The 19,774-nt window shown below is 45.3% G+C and overlaps 1 protein-coding gene across 3 annotated transcripts in view; it reads right to left on the bottom strand.

Moving 5' to 3' along the window:
* Positions 1–3,086: 3,086 nt before the first annotated feature.
* The window catches only part of LOC128694670 (exosome complex component RRP41), a 38,981-nt gene continuing 22,293 nt past the window's right edge, over positions 3,087–19,774 (bottom strand). For all 3 annotated transcript variants that reach the window (XM_053784883.2, XM_053784885.2, XM_053784884.2), the window contains exon 7: positions 3,087–3,861. In XM_053784883.2, coding sequence (XP_053640858.1) covers positions 3,808–3,861 — 54 coding nt within the window. In that variant the 3' untranslated portion in view covers positions 3,087–3,807. The remainder of the gene's footprint in view (positions 3,862–19,774) is intronic.

Here is a 19,774-nt window from a genome sequence, read left to right as displayed (position 1 = left end):
GGTACAGTACTAAAAAATATCTATGTACATGGCAAGTAATAGGTAATCTTTAGGCTCAGTGTCAAAGTCTAGGAATAAACCAAATTTATTTGATTCCTTGAGTTTAGTAGCATCCTACAAAGATTTAAAATTGTAATGGAAAATATGCATAACGTGGAGGTAAAACTAAGTTTATTAGTGAGAATACTCTACGTATTTTCAAATTAATTAATAACATACAATTCAAGTAAGTGTTTTGACGTAGGAAAATCTGCTTAAATATGTAAATACAATATATATATTATACATTAGTGTAAGGTTTTATGATCACACCTATGTAATAATCTTGCCAAATATTAATTGCTGCATGATGTTGGTAAGGCATAGCCCATTTAGCTTTTAGCATCATCACATAGCCTAAACTTTAACTGACCACACTATGAAGTTGTTTTCCTCTAAAAATTTTATTACTCTGGTGCCAAAAAGAAGAAAGCAATGTTAATACTTCATTCATGAGTGAATTATAGTTTCTGCGAGTTAAAAGGAAGTTTATACACTTGAGTATACTTAATTACTGCAATCTCTTCCCCCCCAAATTATAGCTTTAGCATAATGTTTTGTAAATATATAAAATTGGTGTGGATTCTAGTATCAATTGTTTTTCCTAATTACATGCAGTGTTATATGATCCTTATGGGTTTAGCACTAAGTTATGATTATAATTTCCTAATTATGAAAAGATGATTAAGGTATTGACTATACAGTCAAACCTCGATTTTTGTATGCCCTATTTTTCGTACGATTCAGTTTTTGAAAACCTTTCATTGAAATTTTATCCCAGTTTTCGTACAGTTGAAAATGGTCCATACCAAACTCGTCCACCTGCTCGCATGACTTGGCCACTCATTTCCTGGAATCGAACACCCAAACAAAGCATCCCATGCGTCCGTGACTCAGTCTGCCTTTGTTTCTCGAGTGAGCATCACCCCGTGCATTCATTCAAAACATTTCGTAATAATCCAGTGTTTTTTGTGCTTGTTTATTCAGTGAGACTGATAAATAAGCCACCATGGGGCCAAAGAAAGTTTTGAGTGCCAGCCCTTTGATAAAGAAGGTGAGAAACACGTTAGAATTCAAGAAAGAGCTTGTAGCAAAGTATGAAAGTGGCGTACCCGTGGCTGATCTCGCCAGGATGTACTGGAAGTCAGCATCAACAATCGGTTCCATCCTGGTGAAGAAAAAATAAATCAAGGAAGCTGATGTTGCAAAAGGGGTAAATGTGCTAACAAAACAGAGATCGCAAACAATTGAAGATGTTGAGAAGTTGTTGTTGGTGTGAATCAATGAAAACTGTTAGTGGAAGATAGTGTTCTGGAGGCAATAATTTGTGAAAAGGCAAGGCAGTTGCATGTGGATTTCACAAAGAAAATGCCTGGAACAAGTGCTGCTGTTAGTGAATTTAAGGCCAGAGGCTGGTTCAACAAATTCAAGAAGCAAGCTGGCATACACAGTGTGGTAAGGCATGGTGAGGCTGCAAGTTCAAACGAACGTGAGGCCGAAGAATTTGTTGATGAATTCAAGGAGTACGTAGAGGCTGAAGGATTCCTCCAACAAGTTTTCAGTTGTGACGAAACAGGCCTCTTTTGGAAGAAAATGCCAGAGGACCTACATCACGCAGGAGGAAAAGGCACTGCCAGGACACAAACCTATGAAGGATAGGCTAACTCTTTAGTTCTGTGGTAACGCTAGTGGGGATTTCAAAGTGAAGCCTTAACTGGTGTATCACTCTGAAAATCCCTGAGTGTTCAAGAAAAACAATGTCGAGTAAATTGTGTGTGATGTGGAAGGCTAACACTAAGGCATGGGTCACGAGGCAAATTTTCATTGAGTGGGTCAATGAAATGTTTGGCCCGAGTGTGAAGAAATACCTCCTGGAAAATAAATTACCACTTAAGTGCCTCCTTGTAATGGGCATTTCACCTGCTCAGTTGGAAGACCAATTGTTGGAGGAGTTTAGTTTCATCGCAATGAAGTTTTTGTCCCCTAATACCACTCCTCTCATCCAGCCCATGGACCAGCAGGCCATTTCAAACTTCAAAAAAAAAACACTACTCCAAAGCACTGTTTAAAAGGTGCTTTGAAGTGACCTTGGACACTGAATTGACCCTAAAAGAGTTCTGGAGGAATCATTTCAATATCCTCCATTGCATAAGCCTTATAGATAAGGCTTGGCAGGGAGTGACTTCCAGGACAATGAACTCTGCTTGGAGAAAATTGTGGCCAGAATGTGTCCTCGAAGGATTTTGAAGGGTTTGACCCTATGCCTGTTGTGGAATCTATTGTCTTAGGGAAAGTCCATGGGGTTGGATGTGAGTGGCCAGGATGTGGAAGAGTTGATGGATGACCACAGGGAAGAGCTAACCACTGAAGAGCTGCAGGACCTTCAACTGGAAGAGCAACAGACTGCAGCTGAAGAAATTGCTTCAGAGGAGGAGGAAGAGAGGGAAGAATGTGCCGCCTTCAGTGGTTAAGGATGTGTGCAAAGTGGAATGTACTGCAAAGTTTTGTGGAGAAATATCACCCTAACAAAGCTGTTGCAAGCTGTCTGCAACACATTCAATGACAATACCTTGTCCCATTTAAGGCAGACTTTTTGTGTGACGGGGGTCCAGTGATTCGAGCTGGTCCTAGTGTCAGTAAAAGACGAAGAAGTAACCCCGGATAGGGCCTTGATACCTGAATTCCTTGTGGATGGGGATTTCCTTTCCAAACAATAACCTCTCCTCTCCTCGCTGTCTTCCATACGCCAACAAGTGTGTTCAATAAAGGTAAAAAGTGATATGAAATGGGTAAATGAACATTTAACTAGTCATATTTATTTCTCATTGTATGTAAAACTATATTCTCTATAAAATGTATTTTTTTTATTTTTGGGTGTCTGGAACGTATTAATTGGAATTACATTTTTTATGGGAAATATTGTTTGTTTTCGTCAGACTTTTTCGAACGGATTAATCACGAAAAACCAAGGTTCCACTGTAAACTCAAATACTGTATTTACATTACTCTAGGTTTAGCGCTTTTTTTATTATAATAATACGTATATCAATCTAGCATATACTTTATTTAGCTTAATTTTCACATTATTAAACACCATTACATATATAAAACTTCAGTGGGAGACTGTCAGTATGTTAAAGGAAAAAAAAAAAATTATTTGAAATATAAATAACAAAGCATAATTTTTCTCCATTATTTTATTAACCCTTAAACTGTCCAAGTGTTGATCGAGGTTTGCACGCGTAGCTCTCAGACCATGATTTTCTCCACATGAAAGCATATAAAAAAATGTAGAGCTACGTTCGGAGCACTACGGGAGTAAACGTAGATCTACGTTTGGACAGTTTAAGGGTTAAGATGCTTATTACCACCTGTAAGGCTCATACAGAACCTAGGGTAATAGGAGGCAATCAGGTTCAGGCTAAGTTAATGGAGGTTAGGTCCAATTGGCTCAAGAGCCTCTCGGTGATATGAAACCTTAAGGAAGGTATCTTGATTCCAATGAGTTCTTGATCCAAGGAATTGTATCTATCTTGGATTGAACCTGACTGCCTTCCATTTACTTCCTCAGGTGTTGTATATGACTTATAAGTTTAGCACTCCATCCATGAATGGATTAATAAGTGGTATCAGGGAATCTCTGTTGGGAAAAGGAGGGGAAATGGTGCTTGTTACAATTCTATACATCTAAGGTAGGGTAAAACATAACTTTAGCCCATATATACTTGAGACTGCAATGAAAGCTGGGGTATTTCCAGGAAATGGTCATCAAGAAGAGTCACTGTTTGCTTCAAGGGACTGCTCCACATAATCAATCAATGTCTGAGAGAGAAAAACAAGACAGTACACTAGAAAAAAATTTAGATATATTTTATTAAAATCATAAGAACAAATACATTAGGACTATTAAAAATGATCTGAACCTGAGCCTCTATGTAACTTTTCATAAAGCTACATGTAATCAATGGCAAGAAAATTTAGTGTCAAACATCATCCTGAATATAACATATAAATACAATTATCTGCATTTACATCTGTTAAGGGTCCCAGTGATCACCTTCCCAAACCCTGATCTCATACCAGACAAAAAAAAAAAAAATTGTGGGGATTCCTGATTTGTAGAGGGTACATTCTGAAAACTGCGCTATCAATAAATTCCCAGTTCCCCGAATTAAGCCTGAATGCCTTCCACATCCCCCAAACCCCAGGCGCTGTATAATCCTCCGGGTTTAGCGCTTCCCCCTTGATTATAATAATAATGATATCAATAAATTCAGCAACTTTTGGTCTGAAAATAAAATCCCTCAATACACCACCTACTGTAACTTGTTTCTCTTGCCTATTCTATGGTTCACCTTATTTTTCACAGACTCGTCTGCTGACATGTCCGCTACCGAATATCTGAATACATTCCTTTCATAATGCCTCCCTCTAATCTAACAGCAAATCTTCCATTGCTTAGTAATTCTTGTTACTTTCATTAACCCCTCAAGGAAGGTTCCTTGATGTTGGTGAGGGGCTCTTGATTTAGGGAATTGGATCTGTGCTCCAGTTCCCCGAATTAAGCCTGAATGCCTTCCACATCCCCCCCCCAGGCGCTGTATAATCCTCCGGGTTTAGCGCTTCCCCCTTGATTATAATAATAATAATACTTTCATTAACTTGCTCTTGTAAGTTCATTTTAAATTTTCTTTTATATACCCACCCAAATTCATCTACCATCCTTTATATTCTTCTCAGAATCTCTTACAAGAATTGTGCCTTTGGTAAAGTGCAACTATGAAATCTAAAATATCTAATCATACAGTATTTTTATTGCATTTACAATGATGATAATAAGGGAAGGGATAGAACAGTTCATAAACACTGCCCACTATGGCAGGTCACCTTCACATTTTAACACATCGGCCGTTTCCCACCAAGGTAGGGTGGCCCAAAAGAAGAAAAGCTTTCACCCTCATTCACTCCATCACTGTCATGCCAGAGGCATGCTTACAATACAGTTATAAAACTGCAACATTAACACCCCTCCTTCAGAGTGCAGGCACTGTACTTCCAATCTCCAGGGCTCAAGTCTGGCCTGCTGGGTTCCCCAAATCCCTTCATAAATGTTACCCTGCTCACACTCCAACAGCATGTCAAGTCCCAAAAACCATTTGTCTATTCGTTCCTATATCCCCTGCCCCGCTGTTTTCTGTAACCTGCTGATCATCCCCCCTCCCTTCTGCCATCCAATTCCCTTGCTTCCTTCCCTACCCTGCAGCGCTGTATAGCCCTTGTGGCTTAGCGCTTCTTTTTGATTATAATAATAATAATATTCGTTCCTATCTAACATGCTCACGCACACAAAACCTCCTGTACCCTCTCCCTGCAACCTTTCCTAGGCCGACCTCTACCCCACCTTCCCTCCACTACACATTTATACATTCTCAGTCATTCTATTTTGTTCCATCCTCTCTACATTTCCGAACCACCTCAACCCTTCCTCGGCCCTCTGGATAATAGTTTTGGTAATCCCGTACCACCTCCTAATTTCCAAACTATAAATTCTCTGCATTACATTCACAACACACATTGCCCTCAGACACATCTCCATTGCCTTCAGCCTTTTCCTTGTTGCAACATTCACCACCCATGCTTCGCACCCATACAAGAGCGTTGGTATAACTTTACTCTCATACATTCCCCTCTTTGCTTCCATGGACAAAGTTCTTTGTCTCCACAGACTCCTCAATGCACCAATCGCCTTTTTCCCCTTGTCAATTCTATGATTCCTCTTCAAGGGGGGCTCCTTGGCGTGGTGAAGAGGCTCTTGGTCTGAGGAATTAGACCTGTTGGTCTCCTTCCTCAGACTGAACCTAATTACCCCCCAATCCCCCCTTCCCTATCCCATCCTCCCCATCCTCCCCTTTTTCCTTTCCTCCTCCTCCCCACCCCTCCCTTTTGCCCTTCCTCTTTTTGCCCTTTAGGATTTTTCCCACAGGCACACTAGTTCATAGGTAGGGGGAAGGGTACCAGGGTCCATCCCATTCCGTTGAGGTTCTTGGCGGTGGCGTAGTTTGCCGTGGAATCTGGATCGCCTGGGGATGTCCTGATCCCTCTCCGGTATCCCGGAGGGTGGCTTTGGGTGTCTTTCGGGCGACAGGTGTATTTCTGGAATCCACCTTTCGGATTCCGGGGGTGGTGGCCGAAGGAGGTATGCTTTGTGGCGGATATCTGGCTGCCCTCTCTTTTGTCCACCGAGGTAGCTCGGCAGATGTGAGGTTGCTATCCTGGATTGCTGGTTTACTGGCATGAAGGGTAGGGTATGGCACGGGTTCCATGCTGCATCTGCGCTACTTGTGGTGCTGAGGTCCTCTTGGGCGCGGAGGGAGATTTCTGGCCCTTTCATTCCTCCTAGGAACTATCCCTCTCTGGTCCCCCCTTTTTTCATTCTTTTTTTTTTATTTTCTTTTCTTTCTTTTTTTCTTAAAAACAAAAAGAAAGAAGTAACCTAACCATGGAGTCCCAAATTCATGACCCCGCTACCCCCGGGCCCCTTATTGTTGCCACACCCTGTTCTGACCTCGCCTCGTCTTTTGGCCACTCTTTGGACACTCCTAAGGCCCCTGTACCTCTTGCTGGTGCTGTTTTCTCACCCGCTTCAGGTACCGGGGCTTCCACTGACTCCTTTGATTTGTCTGACCTCCGCTCTCCTTTGACTATGCTTCTGGCCTCTCCCTCTATGGTGCGACGATTTTCGAATCGCCAGCCCGTCTCATGTCGGACCGACTCTGGTCCCACTTCTAAACGCCAACGACAATCTCCTGACATGTTACCTCATTACCTTCCCATTCTACTCGGAAAAGACCGACACGTCATGCACCCCCTCTCCACACAATGGACTAAATTCTTTACTTTACGACTGACTTCTTCTACTGCCTATCTTTCTGACCATAGTATTGGCAAAGTGCTCCTACGCCATGTTGGTAGAGATATTTCCTTTCATGCTCTTAAGAGTGGTAAGTGCATCATCACAGTCCAGAATTCTACCCAAGCTCATCCCCTCAAGGAAGGTTCCTTGATGCTGGTGAGGGGCTCTTGATTTAGGGAATTGGATCTGTGCTCCAGTTCCCCGAATTAAGCCTGAATGCCTTCCACATCCCCCCCCAGGCGCTGTATAATCCTCCGGGTTTAGCGCTTCCCCCTTGATTATAATAATAATAATACCCAAGCTCATGATCTTTCTTTTTCACATATCGATACTATTCCTATCACTATCGAAAAACATCATTCCCTCAATTCTTGTAGTGGTCCTGTTATTCTGCCCCATACCATAGTCCAACAGAATTTCCAGACATGTGGCAATGACATTCTCGAACAGCTGGAACTCCAAGATCTCCCAATTCTCAAGGTAGACACTTATGTTCTTCCCGCCCGCGGGCGAAGACGATACCCTTGCAATGTGGCTCATTTAACTTTTGACAGCTGTGAACTCCCATCCTCTGTTTATGTAGCAGGACATCGGTTACAAGTTCAGAAGGTGATCCCTACACCGCAACAGTGTAGGAATTGCTGGCGATTTGGCCATCCAGCAAAATATTGCAGATCGATAGCCGAATGCCCAGTCTGTGGTGCCGATGACCATTCTAATACATCTTGCAGTTGACCTCCCTCTTGCCTTAATTGTCATGAGGCTCACCCTTCATACTCTCGCCGTTGCCAGGTCTACTTAAATGAGTGGGAAATTCGTTGCCTCAAAGAGGCAGAAGGTCTCCCTTATGCTATGGCAGTTTCTCATCTCCGCCTCCAAGGGAGACTACCCCGTGTTTTATTCTCGTGTTTCAAAACGTCCCCCCACTTCTGGGGTCCCATCTTCTGCAGCCTCCTCTGTGGTTGCCAGTCCCATAATCACTCCTGTATCTAATTCTTTTGCTGTCCTGGGCTCAGACATCCCTACTTCAACGCCTCAGTCTGTCCTCACTTCTTCGTGTTCTCCCTCACAAACCCCGGTAGCGACAAGACCTCGTATGATGCCTCCTCCCAATCGTCCCTCTTCTTCTCAGAGGTCCAACAAATCTCCTTTAACCCCTCCTTCCCTTCGTACACCTCCACATTTTACCTTCCCAGTCTCTGTACCTAGGTCTTCCCCTTTCACTGGCTCCGTTACAAGTGTGGAGGTTCATCCTCCTCCTCGTACTGTGCCTTCCTCCCCTGTCCCCTCCCAAGTTTCTTCCTCTTCTGCCACCTCCCAGGTTTCTGCCTTTTCTGTCCCCTTCCACGCTTTTTCTCCAGTTCCCTCCACCCTTTCACCCCCCCCTTACCTTGGTACAGTCCATTACAGCTCCGATCTTTACTCAAAACTCCTCTCCATCTCCAATATTGTCTCCCATACGACGTCTCTGAACTCCGAAACACTTGAAGCAATCTCTGAATATATTGCAGAGACCAAACCATCAATGGACACTGATCCACCCTCTGTTCCTTCTCTTTCCTCTTCTCCATCTGCGCAACTCCTTTCTTCACAACGCACCGTTCCTTCGCTACTTGAACGTTTTCCTTTGCCACCGCATGTGGACTTTTCTAACCCTTCTAGTCCGTAGGTACCCTTACCTGTGGATTTCAGGTATCTTTATCGTTGCCAATCATGGCCTATTTACAGTGGAATATTTGTGGCCTCGGGTAATTGGGGTGAGCTTCAGATGTTGCTCTCCCAGTTTTCCCCTGTTGGTGTTTGCTTACAGGAACCAAAATTACACTCTGCCGCCTCTTCAAGGGGGGCTCCTTGGCGTGGTGAAGAGGCTCTTGGTCTGAGGAATTAGACCTATCGGTCTTCTTCCTCAGACCGAACCTAATTACCCCCCAATCTCCCCTCCCCTATCCCATCCTCCCCTTTTTCCTTTCCTCCTCCCCCTCCCCACCCCTCCCTTTTGCCCTTCCTCTTTTTGTCCTTTGGGATTTCTCCCACAGGCGCGCTAGTTCCTAGGTAGAGGAAAGGATACTGGGGTCCATCCCATTCCGTTGAGGTTCTTAGCGGTGGCGTAGTTTGCCGTGGAATCTGGATCGCCTGGGGATGTACCGATCCCTCTCCGGTATCCCGGAGTAGTTTTGGGTGTCTTTCGGGCGACGAGTGTATCTCTGGAAGCCACCTTTCGGATTCTGGGGGTGGTGGCCGAAGGAGGTATGCTTTGTGGCGGATATCCGGCCGCCCTCTCTTTTGTCCACCGAGGTAGCTCGGCAGATGTGAGGTTGCTATCCCGGATTGTTAGTTTACTAGCATGATGGGTAGGGTATGGCACGGGTTCCATGCTGCATCTGCGCTACTTGCGGTGCTGAGGTCCTCTTGGGCGCGGAGGGAGATTTCTGGCCCTTACATTCCTCCTAGGACCTATCCCTCCCCGGTCCCCCCTTTTTTTTTCTTTTTTTTATTTTTATTTTCTTTTCTTTCTTTTTTTTTTCTTAAAAACAAAAAGAAAGAAGTAACCTAACCATGGCAGCCCTAGTCCATGAACCTGGTACCCCCGGGCCCCTTCTTGATACCGCACCCCGTTCTGACCCCGCCTCGTCTTTGGACCACTCTTCAGACATTCCTCATGCCTCTGTACCTATTGCCGGTGCTGTTTCCTCACCCGCTTCAGGTACTGAGGCCTCGACTGACTCTTTCGATTTATCGGACCTTCGCTCTCCTCTGACTATGCTTCCGGCCTCTCCCTCTACGGTGCAGCAATTTTCAAATCGCCGACCCGTTCCACGTCGGACCAACTCTGGTCCCACGCCTAAACGCCAACGACAATTACCTGCTGATGATACTTCTCCACCTTCTCGTTCTTCTCAGAAACGATCGACACGTCCTTCACTACCTTTCCACGCTCAGTTTCAGACTGAACAGTGGACTAAATTCTTCACTTTACGACCAACTTCCTCTACTGCCTATCTTTCTGACCATAGTATTGGCAAGGCACTCCTATGCCATGTTGGTAAAGATATTTCTTTTCATGCTCTTAAGAGCGGTACGCGCATCATTACCGTACAGAATGCTACCCAGGCTCATGAGCTCTCTCGTCTTTCCCATATCGATACTGTTCCTGTCACTCTTGAAAAACATCATTCCCTCAATTCTTGTAGTGGTACCGTCATTCTGCCCCATACCATAGTTCAACGAAATTTCCAGACATGTGGCACTGACATTCTAGAACAGCTGGAACTCCAAGATCTCCCAATCCTCAAGGTAGACACTTACGTTCTTCCTGCCCGTGGGCGGAGACGATACCCTAGCAATGTGGCTCGTTTAACTTTTGACAGCCGAGAACTCCCATCCTCAGTTTATATAGCAGGACACCGGTTACAAGTTCGAAAGGTGATCCCTACACCACAACAGTGTAGAAATTGCTGGCGATTTGGCCATCCAGCGAAATATTGCAGATCTATCGCCGAATGCCCAGTCTGTGGTGCCGATGACCATTCTAATACGTCTTGCAATCGATCTCCCTCTTGCCTTAACTGTCATGAGGCTCACCCTTCGTACTCTCGCCGTTGTCAGGTCTATTTAAACGAGCGGGAAATCCGTTACCTCAAAGAGACAGAAGGTCTCCCTTATGCCATGGCAGTTTCTCATCTCCGCCTCCAAGGGAGACTCCCACGTGTTTCTTATTCCCGTGTTTCAAAACGTCCCCCCACTTCTGGTATCCCATCTTCTACACCCACCTCTGTGGTTACCTCTCCCATAATCACTCCTGTATCTAATCCTTTTGCTGTCCTCGGCTCAGACGTCCCTACTTCAACGCCTCAGTCTAATCTCGCTTCTTCGAGTTCTCTCTCACAAGCCTCGGTATCGACGAGACCTCGTACGACACCTCCTCCCAATCGTCCCTCTACTTCTCAAAAGTCAAAAAAAGGTCCGGTAACACCTCCTACCCATCTTCCACCTCCTCATTTTACCCTCCCTGTCTCTGTCCCTAGTTCTTCCCCTCTCACTGGCTCAGTTACAAGTGCAGAGGTTCACCCTCCTCCTCGTAATGTACCTTCCTCCCCTGTTCCCTCCCAAGTTTCTTCCTCTTCTGCCACCTCCCAGGTTCCTGCCTCCTCTGTCCCCTGCCATGCTTCTCCAGTTCCCTCCACCCTTTCGCCCCCCCCTACCTTGGTACAGTCCAATACAGTTCCAATCTTTACTCATCCTCCCCCTACCATTCCCAATATTGTCTCCCATACGACATCTCTGAATTCCGAAACACTTGAAGCAATCTCTGAATATATTGCAGAGACCAAACCATCAATGGACACTGATCCACCTTCCGCTCTTTCTCTCTCCTCTGCTCCATCTGCGCAACTCCTTTCTTCACAGCGCACCGTTCCTTCGCTGCTTGAACATTTTCCACTGCCTCCGCATGTGGACTTTTCTAACCCTTCTAGTCCGTAGGAACCCTTACCTGCGGATTTCAAGTATCTTTATCATTGCCAATCATGGCCTATTTACAGTGGAATATACGCGGCCTCAGGGGTAATCGGGGTGAGCTTCAGATGTTACTCTCCCAGTTTGCCCCTGTTGGTGTTTGCTTACAGGAACCAAAATTACACTCTGCTGTTATTTCTCACATCTCAGGCTATAATTTATTGTATTCTTCAGATCCTTTTCCTGATGGGACCTTTAATGAAAGTGCCCTTCTTCTCCGCACTGATATTCCGTACCATCAGCTATTTGTTCATACTTCGCTGCATTACACAGCAGCCCGTATCCACTTACATAGGTGGTATACGCTCTGTTCTTTATATCTCTCTCCTTCTCGGGCATTATCTATTCCGGATTTTGCCTTCCTTGTTTCGTCATTACCGCCACCGATTCTGTTACTTGGTGATTTTAATGCCCACCATTTCCTCTGGGGGGGGTCTCACTGTGATTCCCGTGGAATTCAGTTAGAGGCTTTTCTTGCCACCCACCCCCTCCATGTTTTAAATACAGGTACTCACACCCATTTTGATCCTCGGACTCATACTCTCTCTTGCATCGATCTCTCAATCTGCTCTTCCTCCGCCGCATTAGACTTCACTTGGTCTGTTCTCCCGGACTTACATGACAGTGATCATTTCCCAATCATTCTTACTTCCCCTTCATATTCGCCACCTCTTCGCACCCCACGCTGGCAATTTAATCGGGCAAATTGGAACCTTTACTCACACCTAACTGTTTTTAAAGAGGTTCCTTCTTCGTCCTCCATCGATGAGCTTTTACACCTCTTCTCGTCCTCCGTTTTCACCGCAGCTTCTCATTCTATACCCCAAACTTCGGGCAGGCATTCTCAGAAATGCGTGCCTTGGTGGTCTCCTGCTTGTGCTCGTGCAGTACGTTTGAAACGCGCTGCATGGGGCAGGTACCGGTACAATAGAACCACAGAGCGACTCCTTGATTTTAAACAGAAGCGTGCGATCGCTCGCCGTGTCATCCGTGACGCTAAACGCACTTGCTGGCGAGATTGTCTCCACCATCACCTCTGCTTCCTCTATGAGTGCAGTCTGGAAAAAAGTACGAAAACTGAGTGGTAAATATTCTCCTGACCCGGCTCCTGTTCTGCGGGTTGCCGGTGTTGATATAGCAAACCCACTAGATGTTGCCAATGAAATTGGCAATCATCTGGTCCGTATTTCTCAGGGACTCCATCTATGCCCCTCATTTCTTTCCTCAAAGTCTGCCAGAGAGTTAGCACCCTTGGACTTTTCTTCTCTCAGAGAAGAACAGTATAATGTGCCTTTTACACTTCAAGAACTGGAGGCAACACTCTCAGCTTGTCGATCATCGGCAGCTGGGCCCGACGACATTCATATTCGTATGCTACAACATTTACATCGGTCAGCCCTTGCAGTCCTATTACGCCTTTACAATCTTATTTGGTCACAAGGAGTTCTTCCACAGCTGTGGAAATCCGCCATTGTTCTCCCTTTCCGCAAACCAGGCACTACGGGACATGAAACCTCCCACTATCGTCCCATTGCTCTTACCAGTGCAGTTTGCAAAGTAATGGAACGTCTAGTAAATAGACGTTTAATGTGGTATTTAGAGACACACAACAGTCTCTCCACTCGTCAATATGGCTTTCGTAAGGGACGTTCTACCATAGACCCCTTACTGCGCTTGGATACGTATGTTCGTAATGCCTTTGCGAATAACCACTCAGTTATTGCCATATTTTTTGACCTTGAGAAGGCATATGACACAACTTGGAGGTATAATATTTTAGCCCAAACCCACTCCTTAGGCCTTCGAGGCAATCTACCATCCTTCCTTAAGAACTTTTTAACTGACAGGCATTTCCGTGTTCGGGTTAATAATGTGCTCTCCCCGGACTTTATCCAAGCTGAAGGTGTCCCCCAGGGATGTGTTCTGAGCACAACACTTTTTCTCCTTGCTATTAATGATTTGGCCTCGAGTCTTCCATCAAATATTTGGTCATCACTCTATGTTGATGACTTCGCTATTGCCTGTGCAGGCGCTGACTGTCACCTCCTTACAGTTTCTCTCCAACATGCAGTCGACCGTGTTTCCAATTGGGCCACCACACATGGGTTTAAATTTTCCAGCACTAAAACCCACCAAATCACTTTCACTAGACGCTCTGTCATCTCCGATCATCCTTTGTGATACAGTCAAGTTTCTGGGCCTCCTCTTTGATCGTAGGTTATCCTGGAAACCTCACATTACCTCTCTGAAGGCAACTTGTCACAGCCGGCTGAACCTTCTTAAAACCCTTGCTCATCTTTCGTGGGGAGCTGATCGTCGAACCCTCCTTCACCTACATTCCACCCTTATTTTATCGAAACTTGATTATGGTGACCAGATCTATTCAGCGGCATCTCCTGCTACTCTCTCTAGCCTTAACCCCATTCATCACCAAGGATTACGTTTATGCCTTGGTGCTTTTCGCTCTTCCCCTGTCGAAAGCCTCTATGCAGAAGCGAACGTTCCATCCTTATCTGATCGCTGTGATGCCCATTGCCTGCGCTACTATGTACGCTCTCATGATCTCCGCAATCCTTCCATTTATAGAATGGTCACTGATATTAGTAGACATTCTTTATTTGTTCGCCGCCCCTGCTTACTCCGTCCCTTCTCTCTTCGCCTTCATTCGCTCTTGTCTTCTCTTCAACTACCACCTTTCTATGTACATGTAGCATCTCACTTTTCCCTACCCCCCTGGGAAGTTCCAGCTGTTCGAGTCTGTTCTTTCTCCCTCCCTTGCTCGAAAGCCCAACTGTCTACGGTCGCTTCCCGCTCTCTTTTTCTTGACCACTTTCACTCTCATTCTCATGCATTTGCTGTGTACACAGATGGCTCTAAGTCTTCTGACGGCGTAGGATTCGCAGCAGTGTTTCCGGACAGCGTCGTACAAGGGCATTTACTATCTTCGGCTAGTATTTTTACTGCTGAATTATATGCCATCCTTACAGCACTTATCCGTATTGCATCTATGCCTGTGTCATCATTTGTGGTTGTCTCAGACTCCCTTAGTGCTTTACAGGCTATACAAAAATTTGATACACCTCACCCCTTAGTCCTCCGTATCCAACTTTGGCTACGCCGCATCTTTACCAAGCATAAAGATATTGTTTTTTGTTGGGTCCCTGGTCATGTTGACGTACAGGGCAATGAACAGGCAGACACTGCTGCGCGGTCAGCAGTACATGACCTACCAGTTTCTTATAGAGGTATTCCATGTACGGACTATTTTGCTGTAATATCTTCCCACCTTCACACCCGTTGGCAATAACGTTGGTCTACTATGCTCGGCAACAAACTTCAGTCTATTAAACCGAGTATAGGTTACTGGTCGTCTTCTTATCACCAGTGTCGAGGTTGGGAGACTACTCTCTCCCGTCTTCGCATTGGCCATACTCGTCTTACTCATGGATATCTCATGGAGAGGCGTCTTGCTCCTCTCTGTGAGAATTGCCAAGCTCCATTATCAGTCAGCCACATTCTGTTGGACTGCCCACTTTATCAACGAGCACGCAGAATTTACCTCTGTCGTCGTCTTCGCCCCGCTGCTCTCTCTTTACCTTCCCTTCTTGCTGATGGACCCACCTTTCATCCGGACTCTCTCATTGACTTTTTGACAACGACTGACTTACTTCACAAATTCTGATACTTTCAGCCCTTTCTACTTCAATCTCTTGCTACCCTCTACCCCCGTACTATCCCCTGCCCCGCTGTTTTCTGTAACCTGCTGATCATCCCCCCTCCCTTCTGCCATCCAATTCCCTTGCTTCCTTCCCTACCCTGCAGCGCTGTATAGCCCTTGTGGCTTAGCGCTTCTTTTTTGATTATAATAATAATACACTCTGCCATTATCTATCCCATCTCGGGCTATAATTTATTGTATTCTTCAGATCCTTTTCCTGATGGGACCTTTAATGAAAGTGCCCTTCTTCTACGCACTGATATTACGTACCATCAGCCATTTGTTCGTACTTCGCTGCATTACACAGCAGCCCGTATCCACTTGCATAGGTGGTATACACTGTTCTTTGTATCTCTCTCCTTCTCGGGCATTATCTATCCTGGATATTGCCTTTCTTGTTTCATCATTACCGCCACCACTTCTGTTACTTGGCGATTTTAATGCCCATCATTTCCTCTGGGGGGGGGGGTCTCACTCTGATTCCCGTGGCATTCAGTTAGAGGCTTTTCTTGCTACCCACCCCCTCCATGTTTTAAATACAGGTACTCGCACCCATTTTGATCCTCGGACTCGTACTCTCTCTTGCATCGATCTCTCAGTCTGCTCTTCCTCCGCCGCATTAGACTTCACCTGGTCTGTTCTCCCAGATTTACATGACAGCGATCATTTCCCAATCATTCTTACTTCCCCTTCATATTCACCACCTCTTCGTAACCCACGCTGGCAATTTGATCAGGCAAATTGGAACCTTTACTCACAACTAACTGTTTTTAGTGAGGTTCCTCCTTTGTCCTCCATTGATGAGCTTTTACACCTCTTCTCGTCCTCCGTTTTAACCGCAACTTCTCATTCTCTACCCCAAACTTCGGGCAGGCATTCTCAGAAATGCATGCCTTGGTGGTCTCCTGCTTGTGCTCATGCAGTACGTTTGAAACGCCTTGCGTGGGGCAGGTACCTGTACAATAGAACCACAGAGACTTCTTGATTTTAAGCAGAAGCGTGCAATCGCTCGCCGTGTCATCCATGACACTAAACGCACTTGCTGGCGAGATTGTCTCCATCATCACCTCTGCTTCCTCTGAGTGCAGTCTGGAAAAAAGTACAAAAACTGAGTGGTAAATATTCTCCTGACCCGGCTCCTGTTCTGCGGGTTGCCGGTGTTGATATAGCAAACCCACTAGATGTTGCCAATGAAATTGACAATTCTCTGGTCCGTATTTCTCAGGGGCTCCATCTATGCCCTTCGTTTCTTTCCTCAAAGTGCCAGAGAGTTAGCAAACCTTGGACTTTTCTTCTCTCAGGAACTGGAGGCAACACACTCAGCTTGCCAATCATCGGCAGCTGGGCCCAACGACATTCATATTCGTATGCTACAACATTTACATCAGTCAGCCCTTGCAGTCCTATTACGCCTTTTCAATCTTATTTGGTCACAAGGAGTTCTTCCACAGCTGTGGAAATCTGCCATTGTTCTCCCTTTCCGCAAACCGGGTACTACGGGACATGAAGCCTCCCACTATCGTCCCAGTGCAGTTTGCAAAGTGATGGAACGCCTGGTAAACAGACGTTTAGTGTGGTATTTAGAGACAACAGTCTCTCCACTCGTCAATATGGCTTTCGTAAGGGCCGTTCTACCATAGACCCCTTACTACGCTTGGATACGTATGTCCGTAATGCCTTTGCGAATAACCACTCAGTTATTGCCATATTTTTTGACCTTGAGAAGGCATATGACACAACTTGGAGGTATAATATTTTGGCCCAAGCCCACTCCTTAGGCCTTCGAGGCAATCTACCATCCTTCCTTAAGAACTTTTTAACTGACATACATTTCCGTGTTCGGGTTAATAATGTGCTCTCCCCGGACTTTATCCAAGCTGAAGGTGTCCCCCAGGGATGTGTTCTGAGCACAAAACTTTTTCTCCTTGCTATAAATGATTTGGCCTCTAGTCTTCCATCCAATATTTGGTCATTACTCTATGTTGATGACTTCGCTATTGCCTGTGCAGGCGCTGACTGTCGCCTCATTACAGTTTCTCTCCAGCGTGAGGTCGACCGTGTTTCCAATTGGGCCACCACACATGGGTTTAAATTTTCCAGTACCAAAACTCACCAAATTACTTTCACTAGACGCTCTGTCATCTCCGATCATCCTTTATACCTCTATGGCACCCGTATCCCTGAACTTAATACAGTCAGGTTTCTAGGCCTCCTCTTTGACCGTAGGTTATCCTGGAAACCTCACATTACCTCTCTGAAGACAACTTGTCACAGCCGGCTGAACCTTCTTAAAACCTTTGCTCATCTTTCATGGGGAGCTGATCCTCAAGCTCTCCTTCGCCTACATTCCACCCTCATTTTATCGAAACTTGACTATGGTGACCAGATCTATTCAGCTGCCTCTCCCGCTACTCTATCTAGCCTCAACCCTATTCATCACCAAGGATTACGTTTATGCCTTGGTGCTTTTCGCTCTTCCCCTGTTGAGAGCCTCTATGCAGAAGCGAATGTTCCATCCTTATCCGATCGCCATGATGCCCATTGCCTTCGCTACTATGTACGCTCTCATGATCTCTGCAATCCTTCCATTTATAGAATGGTCACCGATATTAGTAGACATTCTTTATTTGTTCGCCGCCCCTGTTTGCTCCGTCCCTTCTCTCTTCGCCTACATTCGCTCTTGTCTTCTCTTCAATTTCCACCTTTCTATGTTCATGTAGCATCTCACTTTTCCCTACCCCCCTGGGAAGTTCCAGCTGTTCGAGTCTGTTCTTTCTCACTCCCTTGCTCGAAAGCCCAACTATCTACAGTAGCTTCCCGCTCTCTTATTCTTGACCACTTCCACTCTCATTCTCATGCCATTGCAGTGTACACAGATGGCTCTAAGTCTTCTGACAGCGTAGGATTCGCAGCAGTGTTTCTGGACAGCGTCGTACGAGGGCATTTACTATCTTCGGCTAGTATCTTTACTGCTGAATTGTATGCCATTCTTGCAGCACTTAACCATATTGCATCTATGCCTGTCATCATTTGTGGTTGTCTCAGACTCCCTTAGTGCTTCACAGGCTGTACAGAAATTTGATACACCTCACCCCTTAGTCCTCCGTATCCAACTTTGGCTATGCCGCATCTCTACCAAGCATAAGATATTGTTTTTTGTTGGGTCCCTGGTCATGTTGACGTACAGGGCAATGAACAGGCAGACACTGCTGCGCAGTCAGCAGTACATGACCTACCAGTTTCATATAGAGGTGTTCCATTTACGGACTATTTTGCTGCAATAGCTACCCACCTTCACACCCGTTGGCAACAACGTTGGTCTACTTTACTCGGTAACAAACTTCAATCTATTAAACCGAGTATAGGTTACTGGCCGTCTTCTTGTCACCAGTGCCGAGGTTGGGAGACTACTCTCTCCCGTCTCCGCATTGGCCATACTCGTCTTACTCATGGATATCTCGTGGAGAGGCGCCCTGCTCCTCTGAGATTTGTCAGGTTCCATTATCGGTCAGCCACATTATGTTAGACTGCCCACTTTATCAACGAGCACGCAGAATTTACCTCCAACGTCGTCTTCGCTCCGCTGCTCTCTCTTTACCTTCCCTTCTCGCTGATGGACCCACCTTTCATCCGGACTCTCTCGTTGACTTTTTGACAACAACTGACTTACTTCACAAACTCTGATGATACCTTCAGCCCTTTCTACCTCGATCTCTTGCTACCCTCTACCCTGCAATGTCCCCTGCCCCGCTGTTTTCTGTAACCTACTGATCGCCCCTCCCCCCTTCTGCCGCCCAATACCCTCGCTTCCTTTCCTGCCTTGCAGAGCTGTATAGCCCTTGTGGCTTAGTGCTTCTTTTTGATTATAATAATAATTCTATGATTCACCTCATCTTTCCATCTTACAGCGTATGCTGTCAGTGGCCCTGAAACCCCAACAGAAGAAGAAGAAGAAGAAGAAGAATCTTTCCATCTGCTGACATGTCCACTCCTAAGTATCTGAATACATTTACCTCCATACTCTCTCCCTCCAATCTGATATCCAATCTTTCGTTACTTAATTTTTTTTTATCACCTTACTCTTTCCTATATTCACTTTTAATTTTCTTCTTTTACATACCCTACCAAACTCATCCACCAACCTATGCAACTTCTCTTCAGAATCTCCCAAAAGCACAGTGTCATCAGCAAAGAGCAACTGTGACAACTCCCACCTTGTGTTAAAGTCTTTATCTTTTAACTTCACACCTCTTGCCAACATCTGAGCATTTACTTCTCTTACAACCCCATCTATAAATATATTGAACAATCATGGTAACATCACACATCCTTGTCTAAGGCTTACTTTTACTGGGAAATAATCTCCCTCTCTCCTACATACTCTAACCTGAATCTCACTATCCTCGTAAAAACTCTTCACTGCTTTTAATAACCTACCTCCTATTCCATACATTTGCAACATTGCTCCCCTATCCACCCTGTCATACGCCTTTTCCAAAAATAAATGCCACAAAAACCTCTTTACCCTTAACTAAATATTCACCTATATGTTTCACTGTAAACACTTGGTCTACACACCCCCTACCCTT

The sequence above is a fragment of the Cherax quadricarinatus genome, chromosome 51 (genome assembly GCF_038502225.1).
Source record: "Cherax quadricarinatus isolate ZL_2023a chromosome 51, ASM3850222v1, whole genome shotgun sequence".
In the NCBI taxonomy this organism is placed as follows: Eukaryota; Metazoa; Arthropoda; class Malacostraca; order Decapoda; family Parastacidae; genus Cherax; species Cherax quadricarinatus.
The sequence above is the reverse complement of the archived record's forward strand: the minus strand, read 5'-3'. Positions and strand labels throughout refer to the sequence as shown.